Source organism: Rattus norvegicus, chromosome 14, assembly GCF_021556685.1.
Source record: "Rattus norvegicus strain SHRSP/BbbUtx chromosome 14, alternate assembly SHRSP_T2T, whole genome shotgun sequence".
Taxonomy (NCBI): domain Eukaryota; kingdom Metazoa; phylum Chordata; class Mammalia; order Rodentia; family Muridae; genus Rattus; species Rattus norvegicus.
In genome coordinates, this window is record NC_141547.1 from 31,160,001 (window position 1) to 31,179,609 (window position 19,609).

A 19,609-nucleotide genomic window follows, 5' to 3' on the forward strand; every position below is an offset into this window, starting at 1 on the left:
GATCTTCATTTGCAGTTGCTGAACCCTCGTTCCCAATGGAACTACTACCAGCTCTGTGAGGAGTTGGCTCAGAATCCAACTGCACACTTCTGTCATGGAGAGGAGGCTGGCATCTTGGTCAATCGATCTCTGGATGGACCTGCCAATTAGAAAATGCTTGTCTGGTTCTCTACTGTTAAGAGTGAACCTTATCCTTATGGGGGGGTCAGTCCAGGGATGGTGTGAAGATTATTCTTGCCCGCCTACTTAACTGAATTAGAAAACACCTAGGAGGTTAATAAAGCAGCTCTGTCTGAGCATTTCCGGAGACAGATCATGTGGCCCAGTCAGGGCTAATCCCTTGATAGAGTTCTAATATGACGGCATTGCTAGAAGCTGGTGAAAATAAATGAGGCCTTTGGAGAAAGTAGCTTAATGAGATGGAATCCTCCCCTGGCCTCCGTCTTTATGTCCTTTCCTCCACATGCTATTCACCAAGAGGCCTCCATCACTTGACCCTGTTGCCATGGTGACCTGTCTGCAACCATGGGGCCAAGCAGCCACAGGCTGCACAATGAGCCAAAGTAAACCCTTTCTCCCTTAAGTTGTCCTCTCTAGTTGGTCTCGGGAATGAGGAAGGTAACTGTGTCCTCTCCAGAGCCCATTTCCTAGCCAAACCCTTGTCTGCTTCCTCAACGGCCCTTCCTGCCTCCATAAACAGAGTTTATTTATCTTGCTGGGTGACCCATGTCCATGAACTCATCACCTGCTTTCCAGCTCCCTCGACAGAGAATGCAGGAAGATGTATTTTGCTTACTGTGTACTTTTGGAAAACTTTCCCCCTGTGTTTTTCTGTATCAGACACATGTGGGCAAGCCAGCACCTGGGACTGTGACAAGCCTGAGGGTGTGGGCTGAGGTCACTTGGGGAGTTCTACCCAGTACTGTTTGTGTTGTTCCTGAATTCCAGAGCAGACTGCACTTTTCCAACGCAAAGCCCAGGAGAATTGGGGAGATTACTTGCCCAGACCCTGAGTTATCTTATTTGTCGATGTTTCATTCATGCTCACTGGAATTATTCCCAAGCTGAATCTGTCAGCTGACCATCTGCCGAGGAGCACAGTTTGGAATGCTTCATAGCTTTCCCCAGAACATTTCTGCTCACCCTGTTTCTCTGCTGACAAGATGGCCCCAGAGTAAAAGCAGATGAAGTTCCTGAAGTGTTGTTAATCAAACCAAGGAGATGAGTTCATATAGCCCATCCATTCCTCTTCTCCACTATCTGCAGATGACCTCAAGCAAATCTGTGAGCCCTTGGCCCTCATCTGTCAAATAAAGGTTTGGGCAAGAGTGAATTGAGGGCCCCTCCAAATAAAAAAGTTCATTAACTTCGTGGTAATTTCTTTTTCAGATTTATTTATTTCACTCAAATGTATGTCTGGGCACCATGTGTGTCCCTGTTGCTGGCAGAGGTCAGAAGAGGTCACCAGATGCCCTAGAACTAGAGTTAAGGATGGTTGTGACCCGCCATATGGGTTGAACCCAGGTCCTCTGCAAGAACAAATGCTTTTAACTGCTGACCTATCTCTCCAGCCCTGACGTCGGGCACTCTACGAACATGAAAACAAAGCTTAGTGTGTGGGTGAGTGGTAGAGTGCGTTCCTTGCATGCATGTAGCTCCAGGTTCAATCTCCAGCACTGTTAAAAACAGACCAACAGCTAAGCATGGCGGTGTACACCTTTAATCCCAGCACTCCGGAGGCAGAGGCAGGTGGATCTCTGAGGCCAGCCTGGTCTACACAGTGAGTTCCAGGACAGCCAGGGCTACAGAAAGAAACCCTGTCTTGAAAAGCCAAAACAAACAAACAAAAATTAAAGTATAAACTCCTTTCCCACAAGCAGAGGATCTCTGCTTTCTCTCATCACCTACCCAACCAGCAAGACCTGCTCCTTTAGAGAAAGCTTCCCCTGTATAACACCATCCACAGATGAGTCTCTGTCGCTGGGAGCCTGTAAGTAGATGGGCTTTGCTTAAAACTTGCCATCTTGTTAACAGCTTCATAGAACTTGTCTTGCCAGTTATATCCCCGCCTCCATCTTTTCCACCACAGAGGTTCACTTCTGCACTTCATTCGGTAGCTGCTCCAGACTCCTTTCTAGTCTATGGCTAAGGCTGACCAGTGACCTCCAATGTTCAGATCTTATGCATGGGCTAAGAAAGGAGCATTCTGCTATAGAGCAAGTCCTTAGTGTTTGTCTCCTGTGTTGTATCAAAACTTTTAAAATGGGATTGCTACTTTTCTAAAACACAATTTTTAAACAGATGACTTATGTTAGTATAAGCATAAAAACACAGATTCGGCAATTCTAGCCATTCCAGAGATCTCCTCCAAAGATGACCCATGAAGCGTAAGCCCCAACATTCACACATTGTGCCTACAAACAGTTGAGGACCAGTTCATAGGTAGGTCACAATTAATCAAAATCTCTTCACTTGAACCTTTCCCAAACACTAAAGCGTGATGGCATAGAAACTACAGAATATCATACTGGCAGCTAGCTGGTTTTATATCCTGGAGGCCTACAGGGTCATTTTTAATAAAAATGGCCAGGAAAACCTTCTTCTTGGAGTGACTCCTGAACTCATACTGTTTAAATCTTCTATGAACATACTAAGCCAAGTGGGCATTCTGGTAGAAGCTTCGCTTCTGAGGCTTGGGGGTTTGGTGGTCATCCCCCCCATGCCAGGGATGAGACTCAGGAAGAAACTAGAGAAAACAAACTGTCTGCCCCACCAGCACTGAGCCTCCAATCAGGTGAGTTAGGCACAAGGTGCAAAGCCTTCAATAGGGTGGGATGGGCACATCCTCCTGGAGACAAGTAGGAGGAATGGGATGAGGAACTATGGGAGGGTGGACAGCCTGTAAAAAAGATAAAAGTGAGAGAGAGGGGGGGGGAAGGAAGGAAGGAAAAGAAAGAAACTGGTAGGGAGAAAGGGAGAGAGGGAGAAAGGAAAGAAGGAAGGAAAGAAGGAATATGGAGGGCAAGAAAGAGGCCCTGGTTCTGGGCAAGATTGGTATGTAAATGCAAAGAGGAGAAAGAGGAGTGGTTGGGGGAGATAAAGATTTTGGTGTCAAACAAAAATCAAGGTGAAACTGAAAGGGTATGTAGAAATTAACCTTGGAAAAAGGAGGAGAATGTTCTAGCTTTTCTGAGTTCCAATGAGTGAGTGATCTAGTTAGAGTTAAAATCCAAATTTCTTACCCCAACCCAGTCTGCCAGCATTTATGAAATCATTTCGAGCCAAAGGGTAGATGATAAATTATCACCCTGGTTGTGATTCTAGTAATTTTAGACTTCTGCTAAGATATCACTTCATTCGCACCACACGGCATGGAGAACTCAGAAAAGCTAGATACGTGTCCATCCGCCATCTCTGTGACCACACAGGAGACACCCAGCTTTGCTGAAACTTGGCCCCTCTGTCTATAAAAGAGCTTAACCAGTCCACAAGGTTGACATGGAAATCAAAATGAAATAAGAGAGGTATAACTCTTATGGAGTGTAAAACCCGATACCAATATAAAATATTACCGTTACCAAGATCTTTGAACATCCTTGTTCCTTGCCTAGGGTTTCTGTGTCTGTGTTTACCTACCACCTTTACACATTTAAAACATGTATGTATGGGGTTGGGGATTTAGCTCAGTGGTAGAGCGCTTGCCTAGCAAGCGCAAGGCCCTGGGTTCGGTCCCCAGCTCCAAAAAAAAAGAAAAAAGAAAAAAAATATGTATTATTAACACATAGGAACAAAGCACATACATTTTCATAGCTCTTTCCCCATTGTACAAACCTGGTTCTTACCTGCTCAGTGAGAACATTCTTTCTTGTTTAGTTTTTTGAGGCTAGGTCTGCCACCCACTCGTGACGTTTCTGCTTTAGCCTCTTAGAGTGCTGTAGTTACAAGCATATACGACCACACACAGCCAAATGTTTTTACATCCATTGTAGAGCCAGAGAAAGTCTGTCTGTGTTACAGTTGCCTGTATACTTGTCTGTCCATGCTTCCTGGACTGCAATCCTAGGCAGAAGCCAACACCTTCGTCTTCCTACCCTCTGTCAGCACACCGATTGGTTCATGGAAGACCTAGATGAACCCCTCGCTTCCTGAATAGATTTAATCGCCTAAGACCACACCAGGGCTGAGATTTGATTTACTTGATGTACTAGCCAGACTTTTTATTTGCTGCGACAAACACTTGAAAGACACAGTTTAAAGAGGAAAAATGTGTTTGGGCTCTGATTTCAATCTTCCGTTGGCTGGTTCTGTGTTTCTGGGCCACAGTGAGGCAGTGCGTCATGCAGAAAGGGCACCGTAGAGGGGCTCTGTTCACCATCTGGCAGCCAGGAAGCTCCCTTTGTCTTTTACCCTTTGTGGAGTGTTCTTGGGTTTTCTTCTAGTTTCCTAATAGGGTTTATCATTTCTTCTATAGGAAGGAGCCAGGGTTAAAACATGTTTCAACCAGTCGCACCTTCGGAAGTTTCCTTCTCCCAATATAGCAGCACCATCTACAGACCTTCAACTACGAACCTGAGGGGATGGCCATCCCCAGACCATACCACGTGGCATTTCCTCAACTGTTACATCATTTTCCACAGATGTCTTCCCCTTTCTTTCTCTCTCTCTCTCTCTCTCTCTCTCTCTCTCTCCCTCCCTCCCTCCCTCCCTCCTTCCCTCCCTCCGTCCGTCTGTCTGTCTGTTTCTGTCCATGTCTCTATCTCCAGGGTTTACTCTGTAATGCTGGCTGATCTGAAACTTGCTAATGTAGACCAGGCTGGCCTCAATTTCCAAGATTCACCTGCACATAAAGCTTGTGACCAACATCCTCTTGATAATTGAAGCTGGCCAGCTTACCTGGTCACATATCTTACTGAAGAGGTTCACTGCGAATGTATCCAAGAGAAGTGAAGCTACAACTTCAAGAGTTTGGAGAATATTCGAATCTCCTGCATTTATAACAGAGTTTCCTTTATCTGTGTGGCTGTTCTTTAAAAAAAGAAAAGAAATAGAAATAGAAAGAAAGGAAGGAAGAAAAAAAGACAGACACATGAAATCCCTCTGTCTAATGAGGAAATTAACTTACATAAACAAAACAAAACTGCTTCAAGGTGAGAGATACTCTTTGCTCTAGAAGGAAACGCAGCAGAGAAAGGGACCCCAGGCATACCTGGCGTTTGGGCTAATTTAATTTGCATCTAGTTGTTTCCAATCCCAGCATCCATCTAGTACAGGTTGTAATCTCACACATTCTCTGGAGGCTAAGGTAAAATGATTGAAAGTTTAGGTCTAACCTGGGCTACAAACTAAATTCAAGGGGCTCAGAAGAACTTTTCCTAGTTGTGACAAAACACGTAAGGAAATCAGAGGAGCACACAAGGCAAGCACACAGCAGCATACCTCAGATGTACCGGAGAAGAGTTAGCCACAAAAGAGAAACAAACCTTTCTGTTCCAAATTAAGCCTCGGGAACAACAGTAGAAAATACAGAATGTGGAAGAAGAAATACTAAATCCCACTGGGAAACTGGGAGAAAAGCCGAGTACACTTCAGCAAAGAGTAGAAAAGAAAGGTGACGTGGGGCGAATAACTGAGAGCTTGTGGGTCTGTGAACACTACAGAACGACACAGAAAATAACCAGAGGGCACACGCTGGGATGGAAAACCACAGAGAACAGGGAGAGCTCAGTTATGCGCGGCTGATTCATGTCTGGGATTGTCTGCCAAGCAGTTGTAAGCATGGGAGTTCTAGCTGAGACAGAGGCTGGAGCCTGGCGGGTAAAACATCAGCCAAATGCCGGTTTAGCTGGGCACGCAAACCGCCGTGCCTCCGGAAGCCTGATGTCTCTCTGCAGCGTACCGTGCTCCTTTCAAAGCCAGAAGGTGTCCTAGCAGGCTACCTGACAAGGAAGAAGCAAAGCGGGGAGTGGGGATACCATGAGTAGCACCCACACGCTCGCAAGGGAGAAACCCCATCTATACATGGACTCTAGAGCGGGAGTCAAGAGGGCAGGAATGGGGCGGGGTGGGGTAGTCAGAGAACCAGTGATTCTCACTCACAAAAATGGGGGAAATGATCAAGGAGAGTCAGAAATATCTGTGAGTTCGCTGCTTTGAACAAGGAGTGGCAGTGTGCCACTGTCCACTGTGCCTGGACAGGTTAAACGAGCCAGAAAGGTCCTTGGGGCCGTGGTCAAGTTTCCAAGCTGTGGCTCTTTCTTCCACTCAGTTCTTGCTTGCTCCCTCCATCTCCCTACCTGACTTCCTCTCCCGCTCTCCGACTACTTCCTGCCCTCAGCTCTCTTCCAAAGCCAGAACCAATGGGAACGGAGCACGTGGCCTAACCTCGCCTGTGTCCTGGATGCCCAGGAGAGTCCAATGTGCAACTGAATTAGTGACCACTGGTTAAGATCCTGTGGCGTGCTTGTGGTTAGAGCGCCCCCTGTAGGCCCTTCCGGAAGCTCGACTCTGGTAACAGATTCTACTGCACAAACTGAGGGCTTCTTCTAGAGCTCTTAGCTTGTGAGCGTAGGAACCCACAGTTGTTCCTGGAGCACAAATCTCTCTCATGGCTGATCCAGTTCTCAGAATGCCAAGAAACTGCATCCTTTCCTGAAGACCCATTGTTCTCAGCTCCTTGTATTTCTGTGAATTCAGACTGCACGTCTTCAGTCTTTGCAAATGTTCTGGCTACTAGATTAAACGGTCCAACCCTGATGATGTTTCGAGCCATCTGGGAGACCTCCCGGGGGAGGAGGGTTCAAGGACATCTATTTGTAACCAGTCTGCAGCCTTTATTGGACCATGCAAAGCCTGTTCTGAAATGGGCAAGCCTCCAGATCAGAGAGTCCTCCCTCCACAGTGGGATCAGGAAGTCCCTCCGGGTGCCAGGGGGTTCAGGGGTGCCTAAGGATGTTCAGAGACTGGGGCTCCCATAGACCTATGGATGTGGAGTTCTGGGAGCTCACTAGCTAGGTAGCCTTTATAAATTGAAGAATTGGGAAGGACTGTCTGCCTGGCTGGGCTATGACTACCTTCCTGTGGAAACTTCCCCTAAGCAGTTCTGTGCTTGCAGAATAGGAAAAAGTGATATCTTAACACCTTGGATTTATGGTCAGTCACCGTCCAGACAGGCCAGACCTGTGATTTCCAAGGGTATGTTAATATGAGTAAGAAACACCCAGGTAACTAGGGAGTTTCCCCTCAGGAAGACACACTTTGTGAAGTCAGTTCTTCCCATCTGCTTACATCAGACAACACCCAGCCTAAATGAACATATGTAGACATGAGTCAGTCACGTGTTAGGGTGGTAAAAACTCCAACTCAATGAGGTCTGTGCCGAGTAGCTTAGCTCACCACCTGGCAAGGCTGCAACAGAGGCCGGTTGGAGCTCATCTACACTCACAGAGGAAGCTCAGACCTCACTCACCTGAACATGCCTTGGTTGACTTAATGCCCAGACAGAAGCATCCTTAGGCTGGGCTCAGACCCACCCAGGACATTCTGCAGTGGGCTGAGGGGACAGACTCTGAATTCAGACCTTTGGTCAGTACTGTACCTTGGTCTTGTGCTGGATCCGCACAAGAAAAGGGAGGACAATAAGAAAGTGCCTTTCATAAGCTACGTAAGATCTGCTCATAGGCAACAAGTTGCATAGGGCGATTTTCCCTCACATTCCATGGTCAGTGCAAACCTCAGGGAGGATTTGGAGTTGTTATAAGATGCACAGTCTGAAGAAAAGCATCTCAGTGCTGTGTCTATCATTGAGGGGGAAAAAATAGACCATACCTCCCTTAAAGGAGAGTCTAAGCATCAAACATTGGAGCCAAAACGGGGTGTCTGTCTCACTAACCCAGAGGCTATCAGAAGTCAACCAGGAAATGTAATTGCCAGGGCTCCATACACCAACACCAGGATGTGCTGTATTGGATAATGTCGGCTCAAAAGGACCAGCCCTGAAAATACAAGGATGGAATGCTTCCATTTCTCCATCTGATCTGGGCAGGGAGGACGGGCCCAGGGAGCCACAGAAGCCTGTTGAAGTTTCCCATAGGGAAGGAGAGTGAAGACTGATCCCTTCCCTAGGAAGGAACCCACATTCCTTTCCCAGGCTAAAATGGAAACAAGGTGGGGCTTGCCCTGCCAGTGAATTTGTTCTGAGCCCACATCCAGCAGATCTGAGGGAGGGTGATGGGGGTGGGGGGACAACGTGGACAAGGTGCCGTGATAACCACATATGCAACTGTCATGGAGAAATCCTTTATGTTGCACGGTTACCGAAAACATCTGTTTAATATGTCAGTGCAGTTCAGAAACCCAGGCCCATCCTCCCTGGCTCCAGTCCAGACTGACACCACTTCAGTTTTCAGAATAGCTGCTCCCTCTAACATTCTATGCCTCTAGCTTGTCATGCCTTCCCTTGTCCCCACAACCTAGTTACTAGGTCGAGTTACAGGCTCTGAGTAAATCTTCTTTTTAACCCCACCCCAGACACTTGGCTTCCAGGGTGTCCAGATCCCACAAAGACTTCCATAATCATCCCTTGAAATGCCCCATGAATCACGTGGCTCTGCATTCAGAGGAGTGGAGGACAGTCAAGAGCCCAAATCATAAACAACAGCTAATACTAATACGTATTGAGCGAACACTCCGTGATCTCATAGCCTTTTGTGTATGGTTGAAATAGATCCACCCCCAACAGATTATTTCTAGGGGAAGAGAAGCAGCACACACTTCTGCACACTTTTCCCACCAAACAGTATTTCGGCGGGGCCCCATCACTCTCAAGTATTTGACGTTTTACTTACACTGTAGGTGTTAATGACTAGTAGTAGCTATTACATAGCCATGTGAATTTTCCTCAAACTGAAACTCTGAATCACACATCGGCTGTGCTGGTTAAGGTTTAGTACTGTCTCCTCCTCCCTTTGCTGACCTAAGGGGACCCCCGAGACCGATGTCCAGCTACTGCGTCACCCCACCTCTGGAAGTTCCCAAGATGGCCTGCCTTGGCAGATGGCTCTGCTCTTTAATTAGCTGTACAGTTGCTGCTTCCCCTCGCTTAGTATCAGGAAGCGTTTCCTTGCTCCATCCTCTTCCCCCTCTTGGCCACAGTGCCTTCCTACTATTCTTCTCCCATTCTGACCTTTTGTTTCATCCTTTCCCCTTGGATGTGTTGTCAGAATCTCATCTCAATCTAGGACTTCTGCCAAGTTGTCTGAACTCCTCCTTCCAGGTGCGGGGTATGAAATCTTCCTTAAGCCTCCCTTTCCCCTTATTTAGCATGAATGTCCACACCCTGTGAACTACTCTCGGGTCCAGCAGCATTAAGAGTCCATATGAATGTCGTTTGCAAACTACCCTGGCCTAGAGAAGTCCTCCTACTCAGATGTGTATGCCATGTTAACGTACACAGTGGGTAGCATAAGGCGGAAATATTTACCACTGGAATGCAGAATGCTTTATTTTGTATGCAGGCATTAGTGGTTAGCCTTTCTCATTGATAGAGCTGTCCTTCCCCCCTGGAATTTGCTCTGACTGATGGATGTTCAAATGATTCTATCTTCCGGTGACAAATACTAATTGGCTGGTTGGTGGGCAGTAGCCAAAAAGCATAGCGTGCTGCAACAGAAAGTCAAGTTGAGGATTAAACAAAATCAGCCAGCTGGAGGTAGCTATGATCTCACTTCAGGTAAGGAATGTAGCGATGGCACATGGGTTCGTTTTTATGACAGTGTAGATCTTCTCATCGCCTAACCAGTGAACTCTGAGATTGCTAACACATTGAGCCTTCTCCTTCTAGTGAACAATGAAGGGCATCTGACTTCACCGTGACACTGGCGTCCTCATAGGTCCAGCCAGGAAGGCACCAGAGGAAAACGATACGCTAAGCTGTGTGGGGTGAGCTCTGAACCCTACAGAACTTTAGAGGAGAAGTGTGTGGGGACAGCAGCTTTAAAGATGCCCAAGGGAGGTCAGATGTCAAGAGCTGAGAAGGAGGAGGACATCTCAAGGAAGTGAGCATGTGTCAGGATCGACAAAGACATGGGTCAGGTCATGGAGGGAGGACATGATAGCTGAGGGAAGAGTGGGCTTGGATAGAATGAGGAAGAATGATTGTTAGAAGGGAGAATCAGAGATGGTGGAGGGGATGAGAAATACAGTAAAGCTAAAATCATGCGGCCAGATGTGACATTGGAGGACAGATCTTGTAAGGGAGAATTTTATTTTCGGCCATCTTCTAGGTTAGGTGGACTACACATTCAGCCTCAAAACATGGTTTCTGACATCTTCTACTCCGCCATTTTAGACTTAAAAAATTAGTTGACCTGGGAAGAGGTGACAATTAAGTATGTTCCATTATTCGTCCCTGGGAGAGTGAACTGGATAACAAGTCATGCACAATATGGTTGGCCAGATACAGAACTCCACTTGACCTGCCTGCATTGCATTCACGGCCAGAGCCAGACGGCAGACCCGAAAACCTTTACGCAAGTTGATTGACATTCACGATAAGTAGGCTCACTTCAAAACCCCCCCGAAGAGGCCCTAACTTCTTTTTTGTAGAAATGGCTCAGTGGTTTGTCTAAAGTCATTGGCAAGGATCCAGAGCCAGTGCTTCTGTTCCCAGGGGTGGTGGGGACAGCTCAGGTCCTGTGTAGGGCTTTGTGTTCTACAAGAGGTTGAGGCATTGTTCACATTCTTCTTGAGCATTATCCCTGTGTGTGTGTGTGTGTGTGTTTATAGGATGATGAGATTTAACTCCTTCTCCTTTGCAACTTTATATAAAATAAGCTTACATGAACTGCGGTCAGGTTTAAAGTTAATTACATTTCCTCATCATCTGTGTGGTTTGTGAGAGAGAATTGCCTTTCCTCGCTTCTTCAGAACCAAGTTGCAGCGTTCCAATTTTAGATTATCCCAACTGTAATTATTCTCTCTCTCTATTTTTGGGGATACAGCAACTTCTGGATCCTAAAAGACTATTCCTAAAGTAAGCTGGTAGTCTGAATCATTTGTCCAGAACATTATTAGGAGACCATGCAGATGCAAACAGAATTTACCGGAGACTTCCGACTGTTTCTGGGTACTTTCAGGGTGACACCGATTCATTAACTGAATTTTAGCTTTCTTCCAACGGATATATAGAAGAATATGGCTCCTCGCCGGGGATCTGGTTGTCTGTTTTCATTTTCATATCTTTTTTCTTCTCCTTGTCCTCCACCTCAGCCCTCCCCCTTTCTTTCCCTTCAAAGAAAGGTTCAAAAGAAAAAGTCACCTGAGATTTGAAGGCGGTAATAATTCTTTAAAGTCGGGAAATGAACTTGAAAGAGAAACATGTATTATCTTTCAAGTTCAAAGGGGACTGAATGAGAGTGTGCAGGTCAGAGAGCGAAGAGGTGCAGCGTGGTTGGGACACAGCATCGGGGAGAGTGAAGTATGAATGAACCCGGGGTTCAGAGGGCCTGGCGGCGGACATTTTCTCATGCCTGCAGCACTGCGGCAGCCTGGCTCTTTTCTGGATAAGCAAGGGAAGAGAGAGGCAGCGAACAGTCAGACATCCTATAGACAGGATATTTGCTAGACAGATGCTTACCACCCTGAAATCCCTCTCAAAACAAGAGCATGGATAAACAAATACTTACATTTATTTGGGGTTTGTCCCTATACATTAAAAAAATCTGGAATTTTCCTCTTTAGTTAGACACAGAAGATAACTTAGATGCCAATATCATGACTCATGAACTGGCTTTGAGATTTGATTTTCAGAATTTTGCATCAAAACGCCGGCTGAGGGTGAATTAAAGTCTATCTATTTTTTCCTTCCTTCCTTCTTTCTTCCTTTCCTTCTTTCTTTCTTTCTTTCTTTCTTTCTTTCTCATGTCTTTATCACTTGGAACAGAAATACATTCTGAATTTCCTCTGACTTTCTTGGAAGAAAGTGGAAAGAGGAGTTCTTTGATAAAGATAATAAAGACATTTGAGCTGAAGCAGAACAAGACCTTTGGGAACGGAACTCTGGGATACACAGTTGGCAGTGGTGTTGCGTTCCAGTGGAAGATATGCAGTGAGGGCCTTTGTGCCTGGGGGATGAGTGGGCTGTCCCATCAGCCAGCAGTTCTGTGACATCTTCTCCTTGCACTCATGACCTGGACCCTGTTGGTGTCCCTGAGTCAGCGGGAAGTCCTTTCTGTTTCTCTTCTCACCCCCTCCGCTCATCTTCCCCTCCACTCCTCTTCCTATAAAGACCCACATTCTGCCTTTGCCAAGAGCCTCCCACCCACGTTAATAATGCATGTTTGTAGTCCCAGCTGTGAAGGAAGTTCAGGCAGGAGGATGGGTTTGAGGCACGCCTGGGTTATACAGTGAGTTTGAGTCTAGTCTGGACATCTGAATCAGACCCTGTCACCAGGTTAAAAGTTAAAAAGGTGTCAGGAGTATAGCCCGGTGGTAGAGTGCTTGGTTAGCATGTATAAGCCCCTAAATTCAGTCTCCACCATTGGGGTGAGGAATGGGCTATGCCTCTTTACCTCTTCCTGCTTGTTACCGGAAGTCCCCAGAGCAGGAAGCAGCCAAGACCCAGGCAACCTGAGAGGTAGACACACCATGGGTATCAGCTCTGGGCAGTGTGAATGGGGAGGATTCTGAACACCTGAGGACTCTACCAACACAAAGTCAATGGGAAAGAGCCTGCTCCGCCTACTGTGAGATCTACGGATGGCCTCATCAATTAGTCGTTAATTGATAGGGCTGTCCTTTGCAAAAGAGTGCATGTCAGGTCTGAAGGCCCTTTCGTAGGGTGATAGTTTTCATTTAGATGCTGTTCATTAAACTCTTCACTGTGTCACTGAGTCTAACCTTGGTGCAACAAGGGCATTTGCAATAACCAAGGTTTTTTTTTTTTTTTTTGTCAGTGTCTTGCCAGGAACTGTTGCTAACAGCCATGCTCTGGCCTGCCCACCCACCCAGCATGGAAATGATGCCAGCTTTTATTACCTAGAACTTGTAGAATTCTACATATAGCCTGGCAGCAAAATGAACAATACCATTTGTTTTCAATAATCTGCAAGTGGATTAGCTCACTCAAGTCAAGTTGTTATGTATCTCAGGGAGAGCTCACTAGATAGTTGGTTCTAATTGTGAACTCACCCCCCCTATCCCCAAATCCTCCCCCACCCCCATCTCCATCCTCCATCCCACCCCACCTCACCCCTGTGATAGCCCTCATTCAGGGTATTCATGGGCTCAGATGTTTTTCAAGAATGCTCGTTTCTCCAGAAAGTCTCTTTTTTTCTTGGAAGAATAAGAGACCTGGAGGGAGACCATTATAATAAACCTTCCCTGCCTTTAGTACTTGAATATTAGCATAATGGATTTCTGAGGTGCATGTTACAAGTACATGGACGGACAGACTTGTGGAACAGAACAGAGTCCAGATACAGATCCACACCTGTATGGCTATGGGATAGACCAGAAGGGTATCACTGGTGACTCAGTAGGAGAAAGAGGTCTTCTCAATGTAGTACTGACATAATAGATGGCCTGCACATCATAACAGAGGCAAAAATTAATTCAAGATTAAACAAAAACCCATTAGAGAGGACTTATATACAAAGATCGTGGAAGAGAACAGGGCCCTTTAGAGCACTCCGTCAACGTTTATTATCAGGGCTCAAAAACGCAAAGCGTAGGGCAGGCCTTTAATCCCTACACTCATGAGACAGAAGCAGGTGGAGCTCTGTGAGGCAAGGCCAGCCTGGTCTGCATAATGAGTTCCGGGACAGCAAGGGCTACATAGTGAGACTCTTTCTGGGGGAAAGAAAGAAACAAAGAAAGAAATATGGGGAACAAAACCAAAACCTTGCTACAGTGAATAGTTTTAAAACGAAGCTCGAAGCTTGGGCACAGCACTTTTCCTTGCAATAATATTACTCAAAAAGCTGAGGCAGGAGGATCATGATCATGAGTTCCAGACCAAACTGGGCTACATAAGGGAGATCATGTCTCAGTAAAACAGGACTAACCCTAATGGCTTGGAGACGGAAGGAGGTACCGTGCAGGCATTGTTCCTGCTCCTGAGGGAGGCTGGTGCCTCTGGGAACACAGGTTACATAACTGACACTCAGAGCCTCACCATAGAACCATTCCCATGAAGCTTTGCTCCTTTGCTCTGGGAGCAGCTGCTTTTCCCCAGACCCTAGCTCCACCCCACCCCTCTTCAGAGCCTTGGCGTACTGGTATTCTCTCCCCAGAACAACCTCTTGAGATCCCTTAAGATCTGAGTCAGGCTGCCTCAGCCCGTGTGGGAAGGACAGAGCAGCAGGGGGCCCTCACGGAGGTTGGAGAAAGGAGTTCAAAGGCTATCGAGATCCGGTTGTATGACGTCCAAGCCGTGGGGTATCAAAAGCCAAGAGGAAGCTAGGGAGAGGGCGAGCCCCACATTGTATATCAGGGCATTCAGGTTAGGAAATGTCTGAGACAAGGCCAGAAACATACATATAAACAGCCTAACCCTGCTCCCTGTGTCCAGTTTCGCTACAAAAGAAGTCAGAAGTCCCAGCCGGGGTGTATGCTTCCTACTGGGACCCATGATCCACCGAGAAGGAAACATAAAATTGGAGCTTTCAAAAGTGATTGTTTTTGTGCATTCTTACAAAGGGAGAAAAGAAAAGAAAAAAACTGCCCCAAGAGATTTGTTTTAAAAGCTTCTAATCCTTGAGATGAGTGGAAGAATCTTGCATAGCGGGGTCATTTCCTTGCGGTTTCGAGACGTTAATATGCACTGAAAATAGATGTTGGGAGGGGAGACTCCGTGGCCTGTGAATGCTGATTGCGCAAGAAAGTTTTCCAAGCCAAGAAGGGAAGGTTGTGCCTTTCCCAGGCCCCCAGTACAAGATGACCCTGTAGTTAGATATTTAACTAGGCTCGAAGACCCCAGACAGAGGGAATAATTAACTTACTCGTTCCAGAAGCAGGTCAGAGCATCTAGGGGGCGGAGTCTAGCATCCAGGAAGGCGGAGTCTAGCTCTTCGCAGCAGTGACTCTCTGTACGAACCCAGGCTCCCGGCTCTATGTCCTCTCCAAGGTGCACTGTCCCACGACTCTCTGAGGGCCCAGGTGACTGAAACCTGGCATTCCACATTAGTAGATGGGAAATAGTAATTGCTCCACTAAAAAGGGGGCTGTGTGGGCTAGAGAGATGGCTCTGTGGGTAATAGTGTCTTCTCCACAAGCATGAGGGCCTCGGTTGAGATCTCTGCCACCCATATGCAGGCCAGCGTGCTGGCGTGCAGCTGTTGGCGTAACACCAGCGGGTCACAGAGCCTCAGAGCTCAAGAGCCAACAAGTCTGGCCCGCTGGCAAGCTTCCAGTTCACTGAGAGAGCCTCTCTCAAAACTGAAGCAGAGAATGGAAGCTCACAGCTGTCCGTAATTCCAATGCCAGGACTTACGACACCTCACACAGACATATGTACAGGTACAAAACAGATGGGCCCAGGCTAGCCCATAAAATAAAAATAAATTTTAAAAAGCTGAAGTGGAGAGCAATAGAGGAAGACACTCAAAGTCCACCTCTACCTTGCGCGGCCACACGCAGCAAATAAGTACACATATGTCATTTTTAAAGTCTGTATTTTAGAGCAGCTTCATTAATGAAGGATAGATATGCAGGCCTTTCCTGCAGTGATGTTGGGGAGCTGGCCCCTCGGGGGGAAGGAGCAGCCATGAATCTTCCCATATCTGTGGACATAGAAGTGGGAGTTTCAGGGCCAAAGCAGAGATCATCTGGTGACTTTGCACGTACGGGCTCGAGAGAGACTGAGCAGGATTGAAGTGCTGATCCTTTCTCCTGATCCTTGTTTACCTATCAGTCTCTTTCTCCTGTTGATTAAAGCTGGAATCAGCAATTTCCTTCTGTGAGGACCCTGATCTACAACATTTAGGCCACACTGTCTGGAATACAAACCACTTAGTCCTGCCGAGGTGATGCGAGGAGATGAGGCTGTTCAACTAACATTTATGGACATTGAATGAGAATTTCTCCTAGTTTTCACAGGCCATGAAACAGTATTATTCCCTTAGTTTCTCCCAAACATTTGAACGGCCTGTTCTTTGGAGGCCACACGGACATAACTAGGAAGCCAAATTTGGTTCATGGTCCATAGTTTACCAACTCCAGGAACAGAGAGTCCTACAAGCTTACAGCAAAAGAGATGCCCACTATGGGTGGATTCTGAGTAAGGGCCTTTTTACTCACAGGAGATAATTACTGGGTTCCAGAACTCCCGAGAAGGGGAGATATCATCTGGCCTCTCCTGGCTGCCCCCACACTGCTCACGGTCCCCTTTACCAATGCTTACTGCTGGAAACCCAGCCACTGAGAGCCCTGAAACCAGCCCCCTCCTGCCCTTTCTTTGGGAGCTTGGTCCCAACAGAAGGCAGCCATTATATTGAGCCTTTGCTCTCCTCACAAGCAGAAAGACCCTCTCCCCACCTTCTTTGAGATCCAGGCCCCTTCTGTACCTTCTACCAGTTCCCAGGACAGGCCCTCTTGAATCTTACCCAAGCCAAGACTGCCTGGGTGCTCTCAGCACATTTTAAAATAACTTCTTAGCTTTTTTTTTTTCTTTTGTTACACAAGGAGTGTCTGTTTCTTAGCACTGCCCTCGGAGTGAAGATGCTGGTCAACAAAGGAAGTGGAGCATCAAGCATTTCAGAACTGAAATTTCTCGGCGTCAATGGGAAAAATGCCAGCTAACGCAAAACAGCTGGTAAAATAAAACTCACTGACGCTCGCCCGGCTGGGGAAAAGAAGACGGCGTTGTTAGATTTCTGTGAGATAAACAGATTTTCCCTACTAATGGCGTTTGTTGTTGTGTTGGCTGGTTTGCTTAGTCCAGTTCTTGCCTTCCCTAAGAAGACTGTAATATCACGCTGGCGGCAGGAAGAGGCCTGTTTGTCTAGGCCTTTGAGATGCACTTCAGATAATCCACAGAGGAGAGGGCCTCACACACAAGGATTTGCATTGTCAGATCCTGACTGATGATGAGTTCCTAAAAGATGGACATAGCTTTCTGGCTTCTCTTGTAGGTCCTTCCATAGTGACGCCCCCCAAGGACATCTGGAACATCACTGGCGCCAAGGTGTACTTGAGCTGCGAAGTCATCGGAATCCCAACCCCCGTCCTCATCTGGAACAAGGTCAGTAATGCAGGCCTCAGGGGAGCAGCATGCAACCCAGAAAGCTTTTGGCATCGCCCAGAGCAGTGGGAATACACAGTGCAGTCTGCATCAAGGCCACCGCCCCACAGCGATGAAGCCCGTGGCAGCTGTACCATCTCTATGTTAGCAAGTTATCTTTCCCGACCTCCATCAGGCCAATCCTGATTTTGGTAGCAGTGTCCAAGCAGGGAGTCTGAGAAACTCCCAACGAATCATGGGAATATCTAAACCCGCTGTTTTCGTTGCTTTTGCCTTGCTGTGACCAAATACATACCTGACAGAAACATTCAAGGGAGGAAAGGTTCGTTTTTTTTTTTTTTTTTTTTTTTTGGCTTCCAGGTTGAGCAGGGAAGACATGGTGGTACTCATTCTGTGGCGGCAGGACTCTATACCAGAGGCTATGAAGTAAAGAAGCATCTTCAAACTCATACTAATAGAGGAAATTTAGTTTTAAGTAAAACAGCAAAACCAGACACTCCTTTTTAGCTAGTTTGCTTCCTCAGCAAACTCAAAAAATGGGCGATAGTGTCAATTATTTTGTGTGCTTGTTGTTTGGTCAGAGAGGGGACCTCTGGGACTCTGGGGACGGCGGGGCAGGGGTAAGGGGGAGGTCTCATTGTCAGAAGTCTCTGGAACAGATTTCAGTTCATATAGCTGAGGGGAAAAAAGAAAGAGAAGGCAGTTCCAGCCGCCGGGCACAAATGTGATCAGGACTGGACTTCTTGATCTCTGCTCTCCATCTGTCGGCCTCACTTTCTCCTTCAGAGAGCTTCCTCCGCAGAGGGCAGAATTACCGTCACAGTTTAAAGACCTCAGAAGCAGCCAGAGCTTTTCCCACTGCCTGGTTAGAAGCCTTAATCTAGATCAGGGCTCCTGGCAGCCTCTGGCGCCCCCGTGTGGCCAGAGGAATGCGGCCACTACGAAACTACCGGGCTTAAGCGTGGTTACCAGGAGACGCCTGGACCATGGTGTGGGCAGAGGTGACCTAGTTCTAGTACAGCAAGCCGATGACCCAGTTCTAGTACAGCTAGCTGTCCTTCACAGCTGAAACTTCCGTTAAAGGGAATTATGGGACTCTTGCCTCTAAATTGTGCTTCGGAAAGAGATATGGAAGGGAAGTAAGGCATACCACTAATGTACCCTATGTGCTCATCTGGGCCTTCCCCCTAGCAGCTTATGTTCCCCAATGCGTATTTTGCGGCCAGTGGCTTGTGAGATGGGGGAGCATGGCCAATAGTTTTCAAGGAAAGCTGGCAAGCTTTGTTGCTTCTCAAGGGTCTCCACGGAATTTACGAATGAGAGGCCAGGGTGACTCGAGGACCCGAACTATATAGCCTCATTGCCAAGTATTGCAAAGAATAAGGTCTTCAGGCCTGGCTCTGTGGCACCCTGGCAAAATACACATAGATCCCAGGGGAAATGAGTTGGCCTTGGGAGGCTTTGAAGTTATATGGCTCTCCTTGGAATGCCAGACACCAGACAGAACTGGGAAGCTAGGGGGTTGGAAAGAGGGAACTAAGAGAAAAAGTTCACAACTGCCTCCGACTCCCACTCCAGGACATCCAAAGCCCTCTTCTGGCCCCTGAGGGTAGACCCAAATTCACAGATATTAATGTACATTAATGAGAATTAAAGTAAAATAACAGGGGTTGGGGATTTAGCTCAATGGTAGAGCGCTTGCCTAGCAAGCACAAGGCCCTGGGTTCGGTCCCCAGCTCCGAGAAAAAAAAAAAAAAACACAAATAAAGTAAAATAACAGGGGGCTGGAAAGATGGCTCAGTGGTTAAGAGCACTGGCTGCTCTTCCAGAGGTCCTGAGTTCAGTTCCCAGCAACCACATGGTGGCTCACAACCATCTGCAGTGGGAGCCGATGCCCTCTTCTGGTGTGTCTGAAGACAGCGACAGTACAGTCATATACATAAAATAAATATTTTTTTAAAAAAGGTAAAATAACGGTGCCAACAAGAAGTGGCACCCAAAGATGGATAGAGTTCTGCAGTTATTGGCACTTTTCTTCTGTATTCCTTATTTACAATAGCAAAGGTTCTGGAAGAATCTGTTGCACCCAAACTACACTTGAGCTAGGTGTCACGGCGAATGTTCTGGGGAGACTGAGACAGGGTGGTGAGTTTAAAGCCAACCCAACTGTATATCAAGAGATCTTGCAAAAAGATTAAAGTAAAAGAGCTAGAAACCTCTAATGGCTTCTTGGTCTCCCATTGATTCTCCCCCTGCTGACCATTTGTGACTAACAGGCTTGTGTTTGTGTTTGTTTCTTTGTTTCTTTGTTTGTTTGTAAGATTATTTTTTGACACTGTGGCTCATGCTTTTAAACCTAACACTCACTTGGGA

General features: G+C 46.9%; 1 protein-coding gene and 1 long non-coding RNA gene across 2 annotated transcripts in view; one reads left to right on the forward strand and one right to left on the reverse strand.

The window, feature by feature from the left end:
- The window catches only part of Igfbp7 (insulin-like growth factor binding protein 7), a 60,454-nt gene that overhangs the window by 36,591 nt on the left and 4,254 nt on the right, over window positions 1-19,609 (forward strand). Inside the window, 1 exon segment of the mRNA NM_001013048.1 lies at window positions 17,127-17,236. Within this exon segment, the coding sequence (NP_001013066.1) occupies window positions 17,127-17,236 (110 nt within the window).
- Window positions 3,757-16,611, reverse strand: LOC120096729 (uncharacterized). Its single transcript, XR_015637357.1, has 3 exons — window positions 14,997-16,611; window positions 4,894-5,025; window positions 3,757-4,465 (listed from the first exon to the last, which is right to left on the reverse strand). It is a non-coding gene; the product is annotated as an uncharacterized LOC120096729 (long non-coding RNA).